At 44.1% G+C, this 26,254-nt stretch overlaps 1 protein-coding gene across 2 annotated transcripts in view; it reads left to right on the forward strand.

Annotated features, from left to right (window-relative positions):
• Positions 1–277: 277 nt before the first annotated feature.
• ZC2HC1A (zinc finger C2HC-type containing 1A) overlaps positions 278–26,254 on the forward strand; it is a 275,323-nt gene continuing 249,346 nt past the window's right edge. For both annotated transcript variants that reach the window (XM_086965913.1, XM_086965914.1), the window contains exon 1: positions 278–391. In XM_086965913.1, the coding sequence (XP_086822039.1) occupies positions 376–391 (16 nt within the window). In that variant the 5' untranslated portion in view covers positions 278–375. The remainder of the gene's footprint in view (positions 392–26,254) is intronic.

Below are 26,254 nucleotides of genomic sequence, written 5' to 3' on the forward strand. Positions count from 1 at the left end.
AATTAATATGAGGGTGTGGAGCTTAGGCGCAGGATGTGATGGAACATGCAGTAATGCAATGCAAGGAGCGCTGGATATAAGCAACTACCTACAGTCACAACTGGGCGTACTCTTGGAAATACCGAAACAACGACCTGCTTTGTAATGCCTTAGGCAGAGTTCCTGCACGTTCCAGTGCTTGCCTCTCCTGCGCTGTTGCTTTAAGATCCTTGGCAGCTCCGTCTCGTTCCCTGCGCATGCGTTCCTTTCTTGAACGTGCTACACGGCCAATGGGTATAGACGACAGTGGACGCTGGGGGCGGAGCCTCCTGACAGCAGGCTGAGACTTTCAGTTACCACAGCAGCGGGCGGAGGGAGGCTCGAAAGGCTGGAGCCATGGAGGCACTTGAAGGTGAGTCGTGACTCGTGTGATGGGTGGACTCTGATGTCAGTGAGGGCGCTATGTTGTAATGGTCACAGCGGTAGCAGCAAGGAGTGCGTTTTTGCGGCTCCTATTCCCGGCTCCATATTGGGGTTAGGGAGGGTGTGAGAACCCATCAGTAGCCATGGTCCATGCAGAGCACAATAAATACCCTACTGCGGCTCGTCACTGCTCGGTAAATGGTCATCTCGGGCATCATTGCGCAGCTTATTTTCGCGTTTGTCACATTGGGTGTTGGTCAACCAAAGGGGTTTCCTATGTATCTCAGTGCGCATCACTCGCTACACACTGTACTGTCAGGGTCATAGGGAGGAGTCTGCCTTCCTTGTTATCACAGTTGTTCTCGCTGTCACTGACCGGTGTTCAAGGCTCAAATGCTCCTTTAACCAGTTTAAGCATACATTAATTTGCTCATAACACTACTTAGCGCATCCTCCGCATAGGTATTATTACGGGCCGGTGTAGTTACCAAATGCGAACATTCTCACTATGCTTGTCATTATGTAGCCTGGCTACACGCCTGATCACCTGATTCTGCACTGTCACCCTAGTCAAAGCTTGTTTTTTTATTGCACGAGGACATCCGTCGGCCCACCGACATTCTAAGTACAATGCCCGCATATGCACATTATTTGTTATTTTTTTTTTTTTTTAAGAGCTTTGCATTTTTGCTATGGATGCATGGCCCTAGAGTACGCCATCTATTGACCCGAAGTCATGACTCCTCTCAGCCGGTTGTGTTATTTTTGCACACAGCAGTAATGGCTCTTAACTATTCAATGGAAAGAAAAGGTTAAGACTTAGGACCCTTAATTATGTTGTCTGAAACCTCCAATACTGGCTGAAAGTTACCTTCATGACTTTGAGCAACATCGCAGCAATAGTTTATTTGAGCATTGCAACGATTTGAGGCACCATGTGTATAGGATCGACATCACGTGCCCAATCGCACGCAATCAGATCCTGAGTACTACACCAGGCAGATGACAAATATATTTTTTGTTAATTCGCCATAATCCTTGGAGTTTAATAATGACATGCACTAGCTTTTAGAATGTGTCAGAAGAAGTGACATCACGGGAAGTGGGCATAGCAATCTTGTTCAGTGCAGAATTGCTGAAAAGTTAAAGCTCTCGTTGATAGACACGAAGTTCCACAATTACTGCTATTACAGAAACCTAGAATATCCACCATTTTCAGACTCCGGCTTGTCTGCCAATTTAAGACTCTTAAAATGTCAACAATTATAATCAATGTATGTCCAACAATTTTGTAACCGTGTTCTGAGCAACAGTTTTAGGATCGTGACATTCCTTCCAGTTTCAAAATTATAATATATTTATTTATTTATTTTATTTATTTGTGCAATTTTATATAGCGCGAACTTTACCCGAAGGTGTCAGAGCGCTTTACATAAGAACCATTTGAGAACATAGCAAATGTTTGCTTTACATAAGAACCAGTTGCTTAAGGATTTAGGATTACATGCGTTACATAGAGGATACAAACAGAAAAAAATTGCAAATGTACAAGAGGTAGAGTCACATAAGGAGAAGATACACATTGAAATACTCTAGGCATATACTGGCAATATCTCTACATAGGGAGGGGATACACATGGATATACTCTAAGAGTCACATAGGAATGGTAGAGAGCACAGCGGACTACTGCATACACTAGTGATGAGTTATCTCTATATACATAGGGAAGGGAAACGCATGGATATACTCTAAAAGTCACATAGGAGACTAGTCGTTAGAGTTATCTCTATATACTAAGGAAGGGATATGACTGGATATACTCGAAGGATCAGATAGGAATGGTAGAGAGAACAATGGTCTACTGCATATACTGGTGATTAGGGTAAAAAAAAATAAACAGAAAAAAACCTCAGAGTTCCATAAGTGTGGATGCAGTCACAGCACAAAGGGAGGGTGGGAGGGATGCAAGGGTATGGAGAGAAGGCAAAGCAGAAAAGGGAAGAACCATTTGAGGACCCGTTTCTGAACCAAGGCATGCCACTTTTTATTCAGAATCTTTATCCATTGGCTTCAGAAACTTTGCGCATCTCTCATAGGTATGCCCCAGTTCATTTCAAAATAATTTTTCATTTGCCAGTCTCAAACTCCATAGCGTGTTCCCTAGTGTCAGAATCTCAGCATGGTTCTCAAGTAACAGCTGCCACAGTCACGACATGTCCTAGATTGTCAAAATCATAACAAGGCTACCAGACTAAGAATCATAATATGTTCAGTGTCTGTGAATATCTTGGGCTATCAAAATCTATAATTACGGATTTCCTGGGCCCTCTTACCACTGAAAGTACCAGAGGTTTGAAGCAATTGAACACCGCTTTATCCACAGTTTGTTTATTTTACACTATAGAAAAACTATACTTTTCCAATTTGTTAAACATAACTCAAGAGAAAACAAATTTGGCTTCCGTAGTAAGCAATTGTCTGACCCTGCTTTAGATCAGTCTTCCCTGAGCATAGTATTTCTTTCATACATGTGAACTGCCACAGCTCGTTGGAAACTGGTACTTTAAATTGTAATTCTAACTGCATTTTTATAGTGCTTGCTACCCCTGAAGAGGCATTGAAATGCTTTACGTAGTGTAGCACACTGTTCCAGAACCCAAGGTTAATAGTTAGTCCAGTATTCTTGGTTATTGTTGACTACTGGGATTAGTCTTGTGTTCCCAATCAAACCGTTCCATGCATTCACTCTAATTTCTTGTGGTGGATTAAATTAATGGGCTTTGTCTGCGATCATTAGTTGGGTGGGTGATATGTGACACATACACATATTTGGCTCGATTAACAGATGAGCTAGAGGAAATTATGTATTGTTAGGTTACAGGGGTAAAACTTTGAGAAGTAGAGGTTGTGATCCTATAAATGAGTTGTAGGCTGTTTACTTAAATACAATAGTAGAGATCATTGGCATAACGAAACTTGAGAGGGCCCCCTGCAAGTTATGTGGAGAGCCCCCCTCTGAACTAAATCGGAAGCTTTCCAGCCAGTTTTCTTTGAGGGGGGCCCACTGGAGCTTACCCCCCCCCCCGCACTTCGGGGGGATGTGGGGGCATGTGTTATGCCACTGGTAGAGATTAAGGTGAGCGTGCATGTAAGAGTAGGTTTTGCTCGGGTAGAAGAGGCAAGCAGAGGATGGGAGGGAAGCTAATTTTTGATGCCAGATTTTAGGGAAATAGAGTATCTTTTTTTGAGGTAACATGCTATTTGGGGATGCAAGAATGTAGGAAGAAACATTATGTGCACCGTAAGATAATGTTATATTGGATATTTTGACAAGCATCAGAATCAGGCAGTCTGTCCACTGCTAGACCTCTGCTTTAGCCAGGCCAGCTAATGAACTCAAGAGTTAGAAGTGAAAAGTATTGACTGGCCGTATATGTAGGGAAATATCAAGACCCTTAAGCTGCACTCAAGGCAGAGAAGAGTGTGAGGAAGCATTAGTGCAAAATGTGCGGCCGAGAGATACAGGAGGGAGACAGCAGAAAAGCACAGGCACTCACAAACTGCTTAAACAAAAAGAAGAGTAGCTCCTGAACAGTGGAGAACTCAAGTAATGGGTGCATGCTCCAGTGGAGGGACACACCAAGGACAGCAAGTGAAGCCCACATGGACTGATAAATAGGAAGCAAGCAAATGATTTTAATAATGAAACCAAGAAATGATAATTAACAGACGGATTGTAATCATACATTAGTTAACAAAATGACCTCTTTTGGAATAGGAGAACAGTCTTTCATCTCATAACATCGTCCAAATTGGTCAACTGCATGCACTAATATATTCTCTTCCACGTAACTTTCTTCATTAAAGAACGCTTCAGTAAAAGAAGTATGGGTCCATTCACCGCTGAGAACTTTACAAAAATTACTTTTTGGCTTCTTTTCCTCATAGGCAACACTATTTTATTGAGTGCCGTCATTTTATTTATAATCAAAATAAATAGCTTCCTCCTGAGAGCAAAGGTCTTTTCACCTTCCTTTTGCCCGACTGCTTCTGTTCGTCTTTTATAATGCTTCATAATTGTTAGTAGATTTTGAATTATTCTACTACACAATATTTTAACTCTAATTTCTGTAAACTGTGCCCGCCTCCTGGTCAAACTGTCGCAGTTTGTGCTTGATTTTGTTTTTTACTCTTCATATCATTTACATTTTCTCCTTTCTTAGTTGATCTCAAACTTTGTTTTATTTACTTGATTTTTTTGCTCTTCCAGATGTCCACCGACTGTTTTAAGAATTGTCTTTGTTCTCTTACCAGTAGCTCCTTTCTCATTCACAACTTTCTCTGCATTTTGCCCCTTTTGTTTCTCAGTTGTGAGGATTTAGTATGTTTGCTTCTGTTTCTTTCTTATCTCCTTTTTTGATGGCATTGTAACTGTTTGTAGTTAAGTAGACACTGATGCCTGAGATGGTGGAAAACAATATGTATATTTAGTTTTCATTCTGTACTACCTGATTACACACTTTAAATATATAACTACCAACATAAATAGCCCTGCAATTGCATTATAGATTACACTACCCTTTGCAGTAGTAATCTTGACCTAACAATGCACACATACCATCTTCACTTTTTCATAAGAAAGACACTCTATGTTTTGGAAACATGTATGTTAGTTGCATTATAGATGGCATGCTTTGTGTACTGCTTGGCATAGGAGTCTACAAGTGAATCAGTAAGTTTCTAAAAGTCAAAAGGACATGTTACAACTTTTAAGCACAAAGCACTGTCCTTTACGGCAAACCTCAAGCGTATCTTAGAGGTGTTATGCATACTAAAACGTGGATTTGACAGTTAAGAAACAACTATTGCATACCAGTTGAAGCTGGCAGTGAGTGAACTAACAGGGTCTGCCTTACTAACCCTGATCCATGTTTAAAGGACTATTTGTCTGGATGGATGACAAGATTCATACTCTATGTAGTACTTGGCATAGAGGCCTTGAAATTAATGAGACACTTTTTCAACTCAAAAGGACATCTCTGTATGTTTTAAGCACAAAGCACTCTGCTTTATGGCATTTATACAGTATATCTCAGAGGTGAGTTATATGTAATGAAACCTGGATTTTACACTCGTGAAACAGCTATTATATGCCAAGCGCAGTGCGAGTGCACAAACTGGGTCGGCATTACTAACCCTGACCCATTTTTACAGGACTATTTGTCAAAATGGATGACTAGATTCTGTTACTACTTGCCTACATATCTGAGTGAGCGTAGGAGGCGACCTGTAGGAGCGCCATGAGATGTTTAAATAAATGTGCCAGTATCCAACTCTGTTTTAGTACCTCTATGGCTGTCTTAATGTGTATATAAGTGGCTGAAGAAATACCCCACTGCCTGTGTTAGGGAATAGAGGACTATTTTTCTGGTTGGATGAGAAGGTTGTGTCAGTTCTTGCCAACATAAGAGTAAGTGTAGGAGTACACCTGTATGAGTGCCATGACCTGCTTAAGTAAATGTACCAGTAGGCGACTGTCTTTTAGTGCTTCTATAGCGATCTAAATGTGTATTCAAGGGGCTCTACACATACCTCAGTGCCTGTGTTGGGGAATGCAGAGCTATGTACGTGTGACTGCAAATACCTTTGAGTCTGCCACGTGCATTAGTAGTTTCTGGGTAAGTGACTGAATGCATATGCACTTCTGTAGCTGTCTAAGTGACTCAGAGACCCTGTCCTTTTTGTAAACATGTATGTCAGTTGCTTTAGGGGTAGTGTACTCCATGTAGCACCTGACATAAAAGCCTGCAAGTGCAGAAGTAACTTATTCTACTCAAAAGCACATCTCCTCTTTTAAACACAAAGCACCATTGTTGGACTTGGCCCTTTTTTGCAGGGTCATCCCTGAACTTTTTGCCTTCCTCCTGTTTTTTGTCTGACCTGTTAGTGGTGGTTATATGACTCTGGGCACTTTATCACTGCTGATCAGTGCTAAAGTGCATATGTTCTCTATTGTAAATTGATGTAATGGATTAGTGACTCCATGATTGGCTTATTTGGTTTACTTTTTACACAAAGGAGCTATAGGGGTAGAGAATAGGTCCTCCCCCACTCATCTCATACACAACATCAGACCTGTTCACATGGTAAATCTCCTCCTCAGATCCCCCCCCATCTATTGTGATATCTGTTGGGGCAGTGGTTCAAATTATACCGTCTGTACTTTACGGATCTGGGTCACCACTTTAAAACAAAATTAAAAATTTAACCTGTTGCGATGATTCCAACTGGTGTCAACCCCGATCACTCCCTCCCCTCCTGTGAATAAAGTTCTTCAAGTGAGTGAGAAGAGATGAAGAAAGAGAATAAATGTGTGAGGGCTGGTGGTGCCTCACGGAGTAACACCATGGGGGTAAGCAGGAAGGTACTCGCCTGCTACCTCAGGTTCTCATCATCAGCAACCACCAATCCCAAACAGAAATTGTGAATGTGAAAAAGAGAGGAAAGTGAACACTGGTGCTAGGATGTCAAACACTGCCTGTACAGCAGTAGAAAATCCAATGTACCACACGATCAAGCCCACAATGAGGACTACGGGGCCTGGACCATAGCTCCGCCTGTCCCGGTTAAAACCGAGCTAGATCACGCTGGCTATTAGACTTTTATTCAGTGCTGTGTGTCTGCCCATTTAAAAGCAGACATGTTTCATTGCCCAAGGTAAACTCACGGCAATTTCTTCAGGGCCTGGGTCTGTCACTCCACCCTGCACCAATTATGTATTTTAGTGTTCCGGGATAAAGCCCCTTACGGGCATACCTGTATCCTCATGCACATGTGAGTATGTGCTTATTCACTGTCTTACTGGCTATTGCTTTCACTGCCACGGTCAGTCGTGATTGCTGTGAGTTGTCCTTGGGCAATGAAACATGTCGGCTTTTAAATGAGCAGACACACAGCATTGAATAAAAGTCCAATAGCCAGTGTGATCTAGCTCGGTTTCAACCGGGACAGGCGGGACTATGGTCCAGGCCCTGTAGTCCTCTTTGTGGGGTTGATCGTGCAGTACATTGGATTTTCTACTGATGTACAGGCAGTGTTTGACATCCTAGCACCAGTGTTCACTTTCTTATCTTTTTCTTTTTCACATTAGCAATTTCTGTTTGGGATTGGTGGTTGCTCATGAGAACCTGAGGTATCAGGCGAGTACCTTCGTGCTTACCCCCATGGTGTTACTCCCTTTGGGCACCACCAGCCCTCACACATTTTTCTCTTTCTTCATCTCTTCTCACTCGAAGAACTTTCTTCACAGTAGGGGAGGGAGTGATCTGTGGTGAAACCAGTTGTAATCAACGCAACAGGTTACATTTTAAATTTTGTTTTAAAGTGGTGACCCAGATCCAAAGTACAGACGGTATAATTTTAACTGCTGCCCCAACAGATATCACAATAGATGGGTGGGGATCTGAGGAGGAGATTCACCGTGTCAACAGATCGGATGTTATTTGGTTTACTTGTCAGACTCTAATCCAGTGCACCATGTGTGCCCAGGGCCTGTAAATCAAATACTGCTGGTGGACTTGCAGCACTGGTTGTGCCACCCACAGAAGCAGCTTGTAAAGTGTGTCTCAGGCCTGCCATTGCAGAGCCTGTGTGCAGTCCAGTACTGCCATGTTGACTTGGCAAGTGCACCCACTTGCCAGTCCCTAAACCTTCCCTTTTTCTTCTATATTAGTCACCCCTAAGGTAGGCCCAAGGGCAAGGTGCATTGTATGTAAAATGTAGGACATTCCCTGATGTGTGTGGCATGTCCTGATAGTCAAAAACCAAATTGGCTGTAATTTACTATTGCAAGGCTACCTGTTCCCATAGGGCAGAATGGGCAGTTTGATTATAACATCTTATGATCCTAACTGAGCCAGGGAACATGGTAGAAAAACAAATTTAGTATGCCTGAACTCAGAATGATAAAATAAATCTTTTAGTGAAGGTGGTTTTTACATTCTGTGCTTTTAGAAAGTCGGTATTTTCTTGCCTAACCATCCATCATGCGCCTTGAGACCCTAACGGGTGAGTAGCGCGCTTTACAAATTCTCTGATTGATTGATCATGCCTCTGCTAGGTTTATGTATTTCATGTCTGGTTTGTGAGTGACAGGGGCTGCGGTGGCTCCAGGAGGCAGGTTGAATCCGCACTAGGCTGAATAGACCTATCTGCTTAGGAGTGGTGGGAGGAGTAGCACCTGGGCCTGAATAGTGCTGTGCCTGCCTTCCACAATGCGGGCTCCGCCTCCTGTTGTGTCTGATGACCCTGGCCCACACTGACAAAGGAAGAAGTTGTGCCCTGGCAGAATGCACCCAGAACTGGTTGGACTAGGTACAGACACTCTCTGCCTTCAGAGACAAAGGATTTGTATGTATAAAAAGGGGGAACCAGACCCTAGAACTTTAGATCACTTCTGGGAAATCAAGAGGAACCTTTGCCAAGGAGAAGAAACCGGAGAAGCTGAAGGAGGATTACTGCCCCTGTGCTGTTTGCTGTCTGGGGTTGGCCTGCAGTGGTTGCGTGTTGCCAAGGAAAGGAGAAAAGGACTTTGCTGTTTGCTTTGTCATCTTGAAGAAGATCTCCAAGGGCTTGAACTGAGCTTTCCTCCTGTCTGAAGTCTCAGGTACACCAAGACTTCAACACCAGCTCTCCCTGAATTTCCTTGCTGGGAATTCTAACCTACAGAGAGGTGCTTGCAGCTGTTAGGGACCTCTAGAGACTGTTTGTCGCTGGGAGCTGGAAGCGTGACACAATGAGGAGAAGCGTGTGGCCGCCGCAGCTGTTTGCCGACGGAGCGTGTCGCATCAGTGGGAAGCGTGCCGCCACCGCAGAGGTCGCCGTCGCATCAAGCGTGTCGCAGGGCCTGTTGCGGCTCCAAAGAATATCGATTTCGCTGCACGGCTGTCGTGTGTGCACGCATGGCATCTTCGTTGTTGCATTGCATCAAAGACTCCATTTTGTCGCATCGCACCAGACCATCGCATCGAGGCGCTATCATGTTGCATCGAACCGGATCACAGTAAGAAACCGACACATCACCTCCTCTCCGGTAAGGAACTGTAGCATCACCTCCCCCAAAGCAAGGAACAGACGCATCACCTTCCCTGCGACCCTTTTGTTTGTTTTGCGTGACACATCCAAGGTACTTTGAGAGTAAAGTGTTGCTTTTACCATCTACAGTGAACTAAGCTACTTCTACCATTCTAAAGTCATATTTTTATTACAGTATTGTGGATTTTTGTCATTTGGTCTTGTGTTAAGTCTAGTAAAGGTTATTTATTTTTCTATACTGTGTGGTGTCCATTTGTATTACTGTATGTGTTCACAAATGTTTTACACACTGCCTCTGAGATAAGCCTGTCTGCTCGTGCCAAGCTACCAAGGAGGTGAGCAGGGGTTCTTCAGGAGTGTAGACGAGAAGCAAGGGTCCCTATTTGGACAAAGGTGTATACCATTGCCAACTAGAGACCCCCATTTCTAAAAGCCATGCTTTATAGTATACCTACAGCATATCTCACATGTGATCTGTGCATGCTAAAACATGGATTTAAGACTTGACAAACCACTATCACATGACAAATAAAAGTGCGAGTGAAAGTGCTCACACAAAATCTGTACTAGTAACTTTCACCCTTGTTTGAAAGACTATTTCTCTGCATGGTTGGGAAGGTTGTGTCAGTGTTTGCCTACATATCTGATTGAGTGCAGGAATACATCTGTATATTTAAGTAAATGAGCCAGTATGTGACTATCTGTTTAAGTATCTCTATTGCTCTCTAAATGTCTATGTAAGTGGCTGAAAAAATACCTCTGTGCCTGTGTTAAGAAATAGAGAGCAATAAAGATGTGATTGCAACTACCTTTGAGTCTGCTGAATACATATATAGTTTCTGGGTAAGTGACTGAATGTATATGTGCTTCTGTAGCTGTTTGACATAGCAGCCTAACATCACTACAATACCCAGGATCCAAAGAAAAACCTTTTGAGAGCAGCACATCTCATGTGCACATGTAAATATTTCTACAACTTCTAATACATTGCTAACTAAAAGTTTAACTCTTAATCTACGGTTTCTTTTACAACCCAATACAGCATGCAGTAAGCAGCGAATGTACAATATACAAATTCAAAGTAACACATTGTGAACCAACTTCTCACACACCTAGACAGCACATTTGCTAAACTGTCACCGTCTAGTACACTCGTATAGCTTCTTACTTGCCTGTTATTAAAGATACAAAATCACCTGTACTTTCTCATATAGTTTCAATATTTTCTCAAAAATATTTCATGTTCTTTTAACATTCTCACATACTCCTATACCTTTTCAAACATTTTTTTCTCTCCAAATTATATGTAATGGACATACCTAAAAATTGAGTTCATTGATTTCCAATTTTTTTATTTGCTCTTGTAAGATTAATATAATACTCAGGAAATGTAAAAACTGAGCATAAGAATGCCACCCCACTCCCACAAAAAGCAATCATTAATGGCAACCTTTTCAACGTTGCACCCTCTGATAGTGCGGAAGGCAGCAAATAAAAACATATCTTCAGTATTTTTATTTTGTAACTCCACTTCTAAATGGTTAGTTTATCTTAACTATTTCATACACTTTCAAGAAGCCCAACATGGTAGGCTATTTGTGCATAATCGCTACTAATTCGCAATTTTAGAACACAAGTTTGCACTACATTCTAGAAGTTCTATACTAGTTACACAATGAGCTGTAGCAGTTTCGGTCGACAGTACATAATTAAAAGCAAATTCAACTCTGCATTACACTTTTATTTTTCCTACAGCCAATCCTAAATCTAGTTGTGAATCCTTTCAAGACATTGCCTGATTTTATTGAACTACATATTCACAGCATCCAATCAAGTATGTTTTTGTAATTATAAACCAGGAGCACACCTTAATTTTTAAGTGCATTTAATTATGAAAACTCTTTCATCTCCAGCTTTATCCTGTAAGCTACTACGTCTTCACTTCAAAATGCTTACAGTGTGGGTTGTGGGCCACTGCTATGTCTATTGGGCTAAAGATGCTGCAAAAAGAGAGGTATTGACAGAGACTTGGGTTTGGCTAATGTGAACATTACTTGGATTGGCCAGATGGGTTAAAGTGACATCAATTGCTTCCTTTAGTTAAAAGCATTGTGGACTCCCAACCCCATAAGCTCATGATTATGCACTGAGGTGTCAATGACATAGGCACACAGACTCGGTTAGGAATGGAAATCCTAATGAAGGAAACCCTTAATGCAGCTGATGGAACTTTTCTCTCACACTGTCTTGGTGTACTACAAAATATGCCAAAGGTAGAAATGGAAGTGGTATAATCAGTTCAATCCACAGATTAACAATGCCAGGAAACATGTTAATAAAACAGTTTCTGCATTCCTCAGAGGCCATAACATAGGCTCTATCTACAACAGCAACCTGCTTTTTGACATGCCTTGAATCTATAGAAGTGATGGAGTTCACAGGTGTATTGTGAGTGGGTGCATGGGTCTCTGAATGAGTCTCTAAGTGGGTGTATGAATGTCTGACTGGGTCTCTGAGCGGCTGTGTTAGTACCTAAGTCTGTCTGTGAGTGGGTGTATCTGTCCGAGTGGCTCTGTTGGTGTCAGTGCATGAGTGTGCGATCTGTGAGTGTGTACATGAGTCTCTGAGTGTGTCTCTTTATTGGGTGCATGAATGTCTGAGTAGGTCTATGAGTGACTGCATCAGAATATTAATGTGGGTGTGTCAGTTTCTGAGTGGATCTTCCAGTAGGTGTCTGAGTCTCTGACAGGGTCATTTGAGTGGGTGCATGAATCTGAATGGGTCTTTGAGTGTCTGAGTGCATCTATAACTGGATTTATAAGTGTCTGGGTATGTGAGTGGGTTCATGAATGTCTGAATGCATCTGTGAGTGGGAGTGTCAGTCTCAGAGTGGGTCTGTAACTAGGTGTATGAGTGGTCTCTCAGTGGGTGATTGAGTGTCTGAGTGGTTCTGTGAGTGGGTTTATTAGTCTCGGAGTGGGTTCATGAGTATCTCAGTGGGGTCTGTGAATGAGTGCATGAGTGCAAGATTGGCTCAATGAGTGGGTACACAAGTCTTTGAGTGTCCGTGTCTTGTGTAATTTTCAGTGTTCACTCTCTTTTGATCGCAGCATAACATATTGGTCTCTCAGTATCTCTGCTTATTTTTGCTGGTCTAATCCCTGTGTTCCTGGTTATTTAAACTATTTGATCTCTGCATATTTGGGTCATCCACTCTCTATTCATTTAATCACTTTGGGATCGTCACGCCTAAAGTTTCTTTGCTTTAACTACTCTTCTGATCTTCTTTTATGTTTCCCACATCTTCAGTTATGACATAACTGATTTTTGCTTTCTCTTGCTCATGGTATCACTATATGCTCCATATTTTTTCTTGCCTTAAATACAACATTAAGGTTCTTAAATTGTATTGTAATTTGCAGGTTGGTGTCTTATTGAAATTATGCCTTTAGTGCTTTAAAGTCCTAACTTCCTAATTATTTTTTGCTTAGTGATCCCTATATGCCATTGTTAATGTAGTTAATATTAATAATGCCCAATGTACTTGTAATTACTTTCAATGTAGATGGATAAAGACAACAGCTTATTTTTCTGTTTTTCTCTTTTATAATGTGTTTTAGATTCTGCATTTCTTTTGCCTAATTAACCTTGTTTGGACCTTAATTGCTTTAACGGAGTGGCAATTTTGTTGAATCTAAATACCTGTCTGCATTCTTGTAAGAACTGAGCCTTTGAAATCTCCTAGTGCCACTCACTGTTGGTGAGTCAAAGGGCTAATCAGTGTTCACTACTTACTTCGACCTGGTTGTTTACTCTGACTGAGCTCACATAGAGAATATAGACCTCTAGCCAATCTCCAAATGTCAAAAGATATTGTAATTGAAACACATTTTAATCATCAAATCAGTTGCATCTGATCACCCAGTATAAAGAAATAACCTCTGGTCAAGAATAATGACTTGTTAGGGCTCGGCCTACATCCCACGAAGTGGGTGTGGCGTCAGAGTCCTTTTCTGAGGACTTCGAAAATCTAACCTACGAATTCCAGAGAAGCGCGTGAATTTTGTACGTTATTTATGGCAGCTGCATGGCAATTGACCCTTGAATGGCTGTGTTTTTACAAGGCAGCACGCAATAGGCCATAGTCTGTAGAGTTGCTCCACTTCCTGCATATTCCGTGCGGACGCGCGCAGCAGAAGGCTATAATTCATCAATTACCAGCTGTCAGGGGCCGCCACGCATCCACCTCTTTCCAGTTAATTTTTTTTCAGCTGTGTGTGCGCGCATGCTGGCTCCCTGCTAAAGCTTGTGGGCCTGTGGTAATTGAAGCCAGATGCCGGGTGCGCAGAGGCCTCTGACATCGCCTCTCCCAGCCTGCTCCTCACTGCAGCCCCCACCACTGGAAACGACAGGCTGGGAGCTCACAGAAGCCTCTGACAGCGCCTCTCCCCGCCTGCCCGTCTTTTCAGCCCCACCGCTGGAATTCGAAGCCGGACCACGACTCCTCCTTGCTGGACGGCCTCCCGGACGAAATCCCCTCAGCCAGGCAGACACTCACCGCCGCCCCTGTCTTGCAGGGATTTAGAAAAGGGGGTGGTGATGAACAGAGTGTCTGAGTTAAACAGACCACTCTTACCCAGTCCAAAGATCAGGGCTTGATCCATCACCGTTATTTATCTCACTGCCCCATCCCAGCTCAGAACCTGGCTATATGCAAATCAGTCTGTCCCTGGCCCAGTGCATCATGGGAACAGGGCAGACTAAACTACCAAGCCAATTCTTCACCAGAAAGGAGACAAGCTACCGGGGACCTGTTTCTGGCATTTCAGCCTTCTTCGGCCCGGCTTGCTTGAATCCTGATGGAGCAGTGAGAAAGGGACTCATGTCTGAGTATACCCTGCCACACCTATAGTGGCCAAAAACGATTTAGAAAAGGGGGTGGTGATGAACAGAGTGTCTGAGTTAAACAGACCACTCTTACCCAGTCCAAAGATCAGGGCTTGATCCATCACCGTTATTTACCCTAAGCGTGGAAGGGTATTCTCAGATGTGAGACCCTTGCTCATTGCACCATCAGGATTCAAGCAAACCGGGCCGAAGACGGCTGTAATGCCAGAAACCGGTCCCTGGGAGCTTGTTTCCTTCCCAGTGTAAGAATTGGCTTTTGTAGTTTGGTTTGCCCTGTTCCCATCATGCACTGGGACAGGAACAGACTAATTTGCATACAGCCAGGTTCTGAAACTGGGATGGTGCAGTGAGCTAAAAAACGGTGTTGGATCTAGCCCTGATCTCTTGACTGGGTGAGAGCTTTCTGCTTAATTCAGAGACTCTGTCCCTCACCACCCCTTGTTGTAAATATACCTGTCTTGCAGGGAGGCACACCACGCCACATCATCTAGCGTGACTCTCGGCCACAGTCCTCCCACTTCTCAGGGCTCACTGCGGCTCACAGTTCCTCCGTGGCACCGGGGGCCCAGCACAGAGTATGGCTGCGGCTGGTCCCCACGGGCCAGGTGGGTCGGATTCCTGGCCGCCATACATGTCCTTTCCGCTCCTCTCTGAACCGCCATCCAGCAGGCTCACTGCACACTTCACCGATCCGCAGACAGTGCAGTATCCCCCATTCTGCTTAGGCACTCCAGCCCACCATCTTGGTGCCAGAGGCCACACTCGCTGTTCAGCTCTCCTGTAAATTTCGCCCTCCTCAGTCCGCCACCATCGACAAAACTGCTATCAGCCGCTTCACTGACAGGTCAATTACATTTCCTGTCTTTTTCAGGTACTGTCAGTGGCCCGATCTGCAGGATAAATGGTGGATGATCCGTTCAGCCAGCAGAGCCTCACTAGGTGGTGGCCATCTTGCACCTAGTGACAAGATGCCCGCTCCCCGGTCAATGACCTCCTTAATGACATCACTAATGACATCTCAAGTGACATCCTTGATGATATCAAAGATGGCATCATCCGCAGAGTGCAGAGTGCTAGTGACTGTAGAGTGCTAGTGACTGTAGAGTGCTAGTGACTGTAGAGTGCTAGTGACTGTGAGTGTGCAGGGTGAACACATGGATAAAACACATTGCCATTTACAATGCCATTACCTCTAACTCAAAAAAATCAGAGACCTATTGCATTTCCAATGCTTGTTTTTCCTATTGAATCTGAATTTGTGATTAAACCCACCCATTTTTCAAAGGAACTGCTTGAGGCATAGTAGCGAACTAAACAGTTTGTAGGATGCCGTTCTTACATGCAAATTGATTTGTTCTTTTACAACTGCCTCTGCTAATGTGCCACAACAAACAAAAAGAAATGCAAAAAAAAAAAAATTCTCCTTTGTACTCTTAGACCCATCACTTTTGTTTTGATTAGCCCTATATTTTGCTATTGTTGGAATATTGAGCGGTTTGCTTAGGAATGGAGTGGGATTGTGTTTATAACAAAAATATGAGAAACTAGTAAAATAGCAAAGGCAGTGAGGGCTGCCTATAAAGTATTCTTAATTAGAAACACTATGCCTTTGGAAACACCGTGCTGAGGAAAAGAAAGAAATACTGTTTCAAAGTAAAGCTTGCTTCAAACTTACCAAGCAAAACAAAAACCTTTTGGATAACTGTGTCTGTTGCCATCCCACAAAAATGCAACATACACAAATCAAGTTCCGAAGCGTACAATATTAAGCAAAGCTCTAGTTCTTAAACAGTAGCTTTGACTGGGGCTAACAGGTTGCCCTTGACCAGGACTAATACACAAGTTCAGTCCGTGCGTGAGCGTATGTGGGCCGGATATAGGAGTCGGGCAGACCACAGCACAGTACCTTGCATATGTTCCAAAATCAATAATGGTGCAAAGGAGGTGAGGTGTAGTGAAAGCAGTTGATGTGTCTGTTCCTTACTGCTGTGCAGGGTTGTTGGCACGTTGACGCTCTAGGACAGTGCATTGCTCAAAGGAGGTGAGGTGTCATTGTAGCAAGTGTGTCGTCTGTGCCTGGAGGCCGTGCAGGATAGTTGAGTCAAAAATGCACACCGGCGATGCAAGGTGCAGGGGAGGTGACGCATTGGTTGCAATTGCGGTACCTCGGTTCCTTACTGCTGTGTGATATTGGTGATTACATTGACGGTCAAGGTGCTGGTTTTGCGGCTTCGAAGTCGAACCACTGGGCCACAGCTGCAGATTCAGAGCAGTGCGTCATGTACTCCGATGGCTTGGTACCCGGAACTCCCCCAGTGGCGACTCTTTTGGAGGTGCTGTGGCATCATTGGAGCTTGCTTTGTAAGTTGTGGTTGTTGCATTGAATGGGGACCAAGGCTACGGCACAGGCCACGGCACAGTGTCAAAATGGCAGGCACTGGTTCCAATGTTGGTCAGCGTTCGTTTCTTCTTATAGCATGAATCTCACTTCCAAGAGTCAGGAACAGGAATTGGCACCAGTTGCCAAGCAGGGCTCTCAGAAGATGAGCCCTTGTACTGCAGGTGAAATCTTAGATGGCCCTGAGACTTCCAGCAGGAGGCACGCTCAATTCAAACCTGTGGAGAAACTTTAGAAAGCAGGATGCAGAGAGCTAAGTCTGTTCTTTTCACTCCCAGGACAGAAGCAGCAGGCCACCAAAGCAAATAGCAAAGTGGCAGTCCCTCCTGGCAGCCCAACAACTGTTCTCCCAGGCTGAGTGTTCCGACTATATGGTGTCAGCGGCCCAGGTCTTATACCCATTCTAACCTATGAAGTAGTGAGACTTCAAAGAAAGGTCTTCGTTGTGGCTCTAGACACACTATGGGGGAATGGAGACTTTTTTTGTGTGGGGAGAGGCACATCCATATTCAGGTGCGAGTGTCCGCTCCTTTCATCACTAAGGCTCAGGAAGGCTCATCAGCCTGGTGATGGGCCATCAGGATATGCAGGGCACACCTCCTCTCCCTTTGTGTATGACTTCCTGGGGTGAATTCACAAAGCCCAACTGTGATCCAACTCAGATGTGTATTCTAAGACGAGGCAGAGGCACAGAATGGTTAAGTTGGAAAATGCTGACTTGGTTACAGTGGAATTTTCAGACCTGCTATCTAAAAACCACCTTCACTAAAAGATGTGATTTTTTTTTTTAATTGCAAGACCAGAGACACCAAACTCCAAATTTGTATCTACTCCCAATTGGAAGATACACAGGCAATTCCAATGTTAACCTATGGAAGTGATGGGCCTTGCATTAGGGAAAACCAAATTTAGCAGGTTTCCAATATCAGGACATGTAAAACTCCCAAGTACATCCTGCTCATGGGGCTACCAAGGGCCTAACTTAGAGGCGCCTTACATCTAAGAAATGGGAAAATTAGGGCCTGGCAAGCGGGTGCACTTGCCAGGCCAGTTTAAAACTGCACACACAGGCGCTGCAGTGGGAGGCTGGAGTCAGGTTTGCAAGGCTAATTGTGGGTGGCGCAATCATTGCTGCAGGCCCACAAGTTGCTTTTGAGTTGCAGACCCTGGGCAGCCACGGTACACTGTACGAGGGACTCACTAGCTACTCAAATACGCCAATCATGGAGAAACCAATCACCTTGAGGTTTAGACACAGAGCACTTACACTTGAGCACTAAAGAGTCCTAAAGCCAGCAAAAACAAAAGTCAGCACACAGCCAAATACAGAAGGTCGGAAGCATGAAGAGCAGAAACCACAACATAAGATGCCAGCTCTAAGAAAAGGCAACCTTCATGGCTGCAGTTGAATTCCATCTTCGTTCTTGTTGGTGGTCAAAGCAGTGTTGCACCAGTGGTAGATGGTGACATTTGTAAGTTGTAGGGCGTAAAAGTTGGAGATGAGTGTTGCGTTGCTAGTGGGTCTGATATGAGGTGGTTGGGGGAAAGGGTTCTCCCCCTGAGAAAATTTGCTGTCTCTGCGATGTAATGTAAGAAATTGAGTTCTTTGGACAGGATGCAAGACCAGCGCAAGTAATAGGTCCACAATTGTTTCCTTACTGAGAACAACCCATTGTAGCACTTGACTTTCTCAGGATAGCAAAGAAGAGGAGTCCAAGGCTTACCCATGTTAGGTGGTATAGGCTAGTGATATTTCGTTGGCACTGCACCAAACTTCCACTTGTACTCTCTCCATAAAGACCTGTGAGCAGTCTCTCTTCCCTGCCACCCATAGTTGCACAGAATGCAAATGCCCACCTCCTCTAAATGGAATATGAATAGTTTACACTCAGTAGCCAACCCCTTTTCTCTATACTCCACTCAGCCCCACCCCAGAATGTACCTAAGACACATTATTATTTACGTGTTTTGTGTTTGGCACTTCTGTAGTTTGATGCTGATAGGTGATACTGTTTGGGGCCCGCAGGAGATAACGCCATAAACAGGATTATAAAAAGAAATGTTGGTGGGGTTGTTTGTTTAATCCTGGTGTTCATTTGTCCCTGCTGATGGTCCAGAGAGATGTAGGCAAGCATGGCCAGGCCTCCGCTCTAAGGCCTCATGCATCCTCCCATGCTGCAGGCAGACACTAAGCTATGTTGCTTGAGCTGAACCAGAAATGATTAAGTGCTGTGCTTTACATGAGCACCAGTTATGTTACACAAGGTCACTTTTTTTTTTAGGGTAGACACATTAAGTGATTTGCTCAGAATCAGAGGATGGTGAGCCAATGCTGAGACTCGATCTCGTTCCTCAGTTCCAAAGTGAGCAGCTGTGGTTACAACACCACTTCCTCTCCCACTGTTGATTATTGTTCCTGGCGATTCACAGAACTTCCCTGTGCATCACTAATGTTTTTGTGCTGCTCTCTGCAAGAACCCTACACTCTTTTCACGGCCACCTACAGCACTCTTGTACAGTGGCGGCTCCTCTATAGGGGCGTTTGGGTGCCCCCCCCCCTGCATTCTCGCCGTGCGAGAAGGCAGAAAAAAATTGTAGTTATTACCGTAATAACTACCATTTGTTTCTGCCTTCTCGCACGGCGAGAAAGCAGAAGCTCCTGGTTGGGGGTGGGCAGTCCTGCTCGAGGGCAGGGGGGGGGGGAGTGGCTTGCCCGCTGTTGTTCATGCTGACTGTTTGGGCAGCCTGAGGCTGCCCAGGCAGTCAATGTGAACGGCGGTGGGCATCCACTCCCCCCTGCTCTCGAGCAGGACCGTCCACTCTCCCTGTTCTGTGTGTGAGCTGCAGCATACAGGGAGGATGACCCGGGTGGGGCAGCGGCCTCACCAATCACAATGCTGCCATTGCAGCGTTGTGATTGTTGGAGGGGAGTGAGCCTGCCTTCCTGGTGACGGGCGCTGCAGCCGGGAACTCAGCGTGGGAGTCGGGAGTCTCGGAACGGTAGCTTTTGCTTTTGTTTTGTTTCGTTTTTCATCCCACTTGCTAATTTGGTGATGCCATGGAGTGTCATTCCCAAGTGTACATTTCGGATTTGTGATAAACGAGAATATTTTCGGCTGCATTGCTCGGTGCCATTGATGACTTTGTGAAAGAATATATTGTATTGATTTGATTTTGTTTGCCAGGGAATGGGAACTTTCTCTTTTCCTACTTGCTTTGCTCCTGTCTGATTTTGAGTTGTGTGCGTTGCTATTTTGGTCATGTGGACTATGTTTGAGAGCGGACTGTCAGCTCTTTGGAGTGATGTGCTTGCGATGTTGACGGTGTCCCTGGCGGTGGATGTGAGGAGCAGCCTTCATTTCACTGGGGTTTGTGCGATAGGAGACGCATTGTGCCTAGTTTCTGCGGGGCTTCGACTTGTGGTGCCCTTTGTTGGGTTTGTGTGGATGCTCATGGAGGCATGCTGGTGGGTGCCGAAGCAAGGCCCAGCTTGGGGACACTACAGCAGCGTGGCAACTTGGGAGCTGTTGAGTGTGATTTAAATGTCGGGATTGTGCGGGAAGCTCGGGCCACCATGGCTCCTGGGATGCTTTTCCGCCCCACTAGATACGGGTTACATCAGCTGCCACTGCTCTTGTATATGAACAAATATGTAAGGGGGTCTGCTACCCCCTACCTAAAGAAACTAAGACAAATTGAATGATTTCCAGAGGATCACACGCTCTTAGTTAAGTGGGGGATGCTAGGGTTGACAGTCGGATTTCACCGGCAGTAAATAATTTAGCCAGCAGATCACACTTCAGCTTTGGTAATAAACTGTCTCTGTGGTTCTCACAAGTAGCGTGACACCCCGGTCTGCGCTTTCATAATATCTTGATGAGTCAGCTTCTCCCGCCAAGCTCCTGAAGCATTCAGTGAAATACTAATTTACTCCTACTCATTCAATGAACCAAAGGAGCAAAGCATAGTTGGGACAGGGTTTTGCACCTTGCTGTTTGAAACCTCACATTGTGAATTTGTTATGTTTTATTGCATTAGCCAATAATGTGCATGCTAAATTAGTATACTACCTGGAGAGATTCCATTTGCCAAAGACTATTATAAAGGTGCACAGTCACACACTAATTCACATGTCCATGCAATCTCTCACTTAGCCTCACTCACTGCCTGTTCAGCCACTCAGTCTTACTTTTTTTTTCTCTCAGTTGCTCGTACCGAAACGTTTCCTAATGCAGGGTCTCAAAGACTCACTATCTCACTCTCTTGCTTGCTCAAATGCTTAGTCACTCACTGTTTCACACTCCCTATATAACTCACCCACTGTGGTACTCACTGAGTCACACTCACTCAGATACAGTCTTGGTCCTCCACATCTTCAGTCATTCATTCACCCACTGTTGAACAACTACAATTTCTCAAAGACTTGCCTTGTTAACTCACTCACTCACTGATTTACCTGATTATAAACTCGCACTCACGCTGTAACACTTCATTTCATTACATTAATTCACTTCAGGGGTAATCCACACACCCAACCACTTACTGGCTGTCTCAGTAACTGATGCACTTTCTCACTTACACTCCAAACAGCTCCCTCACTGTAGCATTCACATACTCAGTCATTTACTATCTCACCTAGTCACTGTACACATAGCATGCAAAATGTATGCTCTCTTTGAACCCTTGGACACATCCTTTGATTGCAGTGCACTTAGAGCAGCCAACGAGTGCTTTTTATTTAAAAAAAATCTTTTTACAAACCCCAGTCCTGGGCTATTAGAAGCAACCCCATTCAATATTAGCAAGTGTGATATGTTCTAGGCAGTCTCCCCTTAATTGGTGGGATCTAGGCAGTCCCTAGTTAGTTGTCTACTAAGGCGCCTGTATGCTTGGCTGGTGTGAACGCTATAAAAGTCAGATTTTGAACACAAGATCACCTGCTCACTACATTTACAATGTACACATAGAATCGCAATCTGCCCTGATTTCACCCCATAATGGTGAAGTGCTAGTGAGCAAGTTCTTTCATGTGAGCTTGGATGGCAGGGACTTTACTCACAGGGCTCTGCATATAAAGAAGGATCTGAGCCTCGTTCAGCCAGATTAAAATCCAACTGGCCTATTTCTATGTAATCCTGTTGCTACCATAAGGAGTTTTGGACACTTTGGACAATTCCTGTTGATTCCAGCTGCCTCCTGCCTGCACCAAACTTCCACTTGTACTCTCTCCATTAAGACCTGTGAGCAGTCTTTCTTCCCTGCCACCATTAGTTGCATGGAATGCTAGTACATCCATCTATCTAGTGGGACATGAATAGTTTACACTCAGTCGCCAACCACCTCACCCCCCTAATCCCTCTATGCTTAGCTCAGCCCCACCTTAAAATGCACCTAGGCCAAAAAAGTATATTTTAATGTATGCATTCTGTGTTTGTCACTTCCTGTATGTGGGTTTCTGTAGGTTAATGCAGACAGATGGTACTGTTCAGGGCCTGGAGGTGATAACACCATAAAACAGTATTATATGTTGGTGGGGTCGTTTCATTCCTAGAGTTCCTCTGTACCTGCTGACGGTCTGGAGCGATGTAAGCAAGAAATGCGCTCCTACTCTCCAAGGCCACAAACGTGCTCTTTACTCTGTAGTTAACTTTCCTTGTGCCTTTTGCCGTTACTGAAAGGAAAGACAGAGCAATGGAAGAAAAATGGCCAATCACTGCATGGCTTCAAAGTAAAGCCATACAGTGATTGGCCATGTTCCGTTCCATTCCTCCCTCCCCTGCGCTTCCCCGTGTGTGTGGGAGTTGGGAATAGCCAATCCAGATGCTGCTCTCTTGATGCCCTGATTGGCTTGAACAGGTGAATATCGTGCTCCTTACGAGATTGGGGAGGGGGGTGCAGCTGTGATTCCACAGCTCCTAACCGTGCGCATGTAGACAAGGCCTCAATTGCACATCTCGGGCTGGTCACTGGAAGATGCCTGTCCAACCTGACATGCGCACTACAGGACCAGGCCGCTTGCTGTCAATAAAGTAAGCCCCACCCTCGCCAACCTATATGCAGAAAGACAAGTAACCCGGCTGCACGCTTAAAAGCACCCAAGCAGAAAAAAACGTAATTTTTCAATCCATTTATTTAATACAGTGACCGGGGCGGGCAAAAAAATGCATTGGGCAACTTCCTAACGCACCTGAATAGGAATCGCCCCTGTGTTTTACTGGTTATTCTAGTCTTATAGGAAACGCTTTAAGGATTCTTCAGGCTTCTAGAATGCCGTGTTGAAAATGTGACTCTCTTGGCCCACATATGTTTTAGGGTTTAAATGTTCCAAGCCGCCTAATTTAAGTTTGGTACATGTTTCAGGTTTTCTCATAGAAAGTCCAAGTGGATCGAGGAAAAGTCAAAGCTTTTATTTGTCCTTTTATTCACCTGCTGCTTCAAGCAAGTCAATCTTAGACTCTAGCTATCTCGCACCCCTGGGCTCCTAATTTTGGGAATGAGCCTGTGAGAAGGGTGGACGGAGGGATTGGCACTTTGATGTGTCTAGTAGCCTTTCATGATCCTCTGTCTTCACACATTATGGTGTGATGTGACAGCAAACTGTTGCTTTCATTGTTAACTGTACTGTGGTAACTCTGTGTGCATACTTCTTTGTTTATCTCTTGTATACCAATTCCTTCATTTTTTTCCCCTGGATGCTCTCTTGCTTTCTTCACAAATTATCCCCTTGTTCAGGGCTATTTTACTTCTTTTCTGTGCTACTTGTTTCCCTCTTCTGATTTTTTACTTGTGCTCAAGTCACGTTGTGCTCAATGCACTGGCTTTTGAAGGATAAATGGTGAGTTCAGCAATGCTGTGCTTTGGACCTGTAACTTGAGGATTTTTGCATGTCTTAGTGACCAGTGTCTATTTCATTCTTTCCTACTGGATCAACTTTAGTAATTACTCCCTTTACTGGCTTCCGAATGTGTTGCTCATTTTTTCAAACTTTTCCTATTTCTAAGAACACTTAGTTTTATTTCTGTTGCCCAGTTTCTACATTTTTCATCTCTTTAATTTGGAGGCATTTTTGTTTTTATTTGTTTTTAAATCACTTGTTTTGTGTGGCTCTTTATTCTCTATTTCTCAGTCTCCTTTTTCTCGGTTCCTCAATTCTGCTTCTAGTCTTCATTCTCGATTGCTTGATAGTGCTTTGTGCCGTTATGTATGTCTTTAATTGCGGTAGCTTCAAAGTGGTCACTTTTTACAGGACATTGTTGACTCACCGCTTCACCTGCCTTAGTCCACAGTGGTTTTGCACCTGCTTTCTTGATGTCGGCACAGTATCTCGTGGTACCACCACGTTTTGTGCTTTTATGATTTTGCCTTTTTGAAGAGACTACTGTTGCAATGCACATTGTATCACCTTGTTGAGGCAGACTATTCCTAGGTGTCTTCTGCTTTTGAGTTTTCAGTGGGTTGCCTTGGCCCTTCAGAATGCCTGCGTGCCTTTCTCCCCTATGGCCACACAGTGCCTCTGGGCATTCTGAGATTGCAATAATTTATTTCTACCACTTGCACTGCTTTCTTTGTCCGGCAAGGCACTGCTGCAAGATGGCTACTGCTTCTGAAATGACTGTTTGGACTCTCAAGGCCCGACACGTATGCAGCCATTTTTTTTCTATGTACAGCAGCCAATTCCTTTGGCTACCCGTTGCTCCATGGACCCCTCAGCTGCATGGGACACTGCTTCATGGACCTCTTCCCTGTAGGTTGCTTCCTGGGTGAGTTTATATGCTGCATGTCCTCGCCGCTCTGTGCACTGGAGACTTGGTCTGCCAACAGAACAGCAGTAATGTCAGTTTCTTCTACGCACAGCAGTCCATACCTTTGTCTACTCACTCCTTGGTCTCAGCAGAGCGACCACATGTGCCGGCTAGCTCCCTTTTTTGGGCTTCCGTAGAACTCTTTAATTTACAGATACTGTGAGATTGACCAGTTTGAAATTAAATACCTAGGGTGCATTTCTACAATCAGTATTGTAATCAAAGAAAAAGACAAGATAAAGGCCTTTATATAGAAAATGAAGTAGTTATTTTTGTTAGTACAGTTGCTCGTTTGTATGAATATGGGTTGTATTTTTGTTTACTTGTAAGTCGTCTAAAGTGGGATGTAGTGTGGGCCCTGATGTAGGGCTCTACATGAAATGCAGTGAGTTTAGGATTTTTATACACATTTTAATGCTTAATACAAAGTGAATGGAATGTAAAAGTGAAATAAAGATGATCTAACCCAGATTTCTGACTGTTATTAAAAATATTCATACACCTGTAGTTCTGTTTGAAGATTTTAGATTTTGTAATATAGCAGATTATCAATTGGATATCCTTAAAATCAATCAAAAATCAGTGAATCAAAAAAATGTATTATGTGATTACTTAAACTCAAATGAGTCGCATAAATAACATGGACATTGCAGTAAAAACACTGTTTTAAAACAATAACATTTCCTAGATCGAGAGATATCGCTGACCTGTTGATGTTAGTGTAGTCTTGAATATTGTGCGAGCTGACTTGTTGCTCTGTGCAACATTTGGCACAGGCTGTGCAAAATTAAGAACATCTGAGATACCTCTGGCCCCTGACTTTAGTTTCTGTAGGGCGGTAGGGCAGGGTGTGTAATTTCTAAAATGTAATACATTTATAAATATGAAGAAAAAATGATAATTGCAAAGTGCAATGCCTAGAGATCGATAAATTGTTTGAATTTGAATTTTAAAATATTTATAGAGCGCACTTATACCAGAATCGGTTTCATGGCGCTAGATAGCAGAAGACCAGTGGATGCGGGGAAGAGGGCTAAACAGCTGCAGATCTGGAAAACAAAAAGGTCTTAAGATGCTTACGGAATTCCAGGTAGGAAGATGACGTCCTAAGAGTAAGTGGAAGTGAGTTCCAGAAGGAAGGAGCCAGCACTGCAAATCTGGCCCCACCGGACTTCTGTTTTCTGAAACGAGGGACTGACAAAAGGGCCAAATGAGTGGAACGGAGTTCTCTGGAAGGTAGATAAGGGGAAATGGCTTCGCACAAGAAAACGGGGGCGGTCCCTGATCTGGCCTGGTAGGTGATGCATCCAAGCTTGAAAAGGGCCCTCTCCCTCACTGGGAGCCAATGGAGGGACTGCAGCAGGGGGGTCGTGTGATTGAACCTGGGGAGTCCGTAAATCAGGCGAGCCGCCTGATTTTGAATCTGTTGGAGCCGACGGAGCAACTAGGCCGGCGCACCGTTGTAAATAACGTTCCCGTAGTCGAGGCGCGAAAGCACCATGGCCATGAGGATGAGCTTGAGTGCAGCAGTTGAGAAGAAGCGGGCGACCCTTCGGATGATCCGAAGGGAGAAAAAACAGGCAGACACAACTGCATTGGTCTGCGTATGAAGGGTAAGCATGGGATTGATGAAAATACCCAAGGTTTTAA

This window comes from Lissotriton vulgaris, chromosome 4_1 (assembly GCF_964263255.1).
Source record: "Lissotriton vulgaris chromosome 4_1, aLisVul1.2, whole genome shotgun sequence".
Classification (NCBI taxonomy): Eukaryota; Metazoa; Chordata; class Amphibia; order Caudata; family Salamandridae; genus Lissotriton; species Lissotriton vulgaris.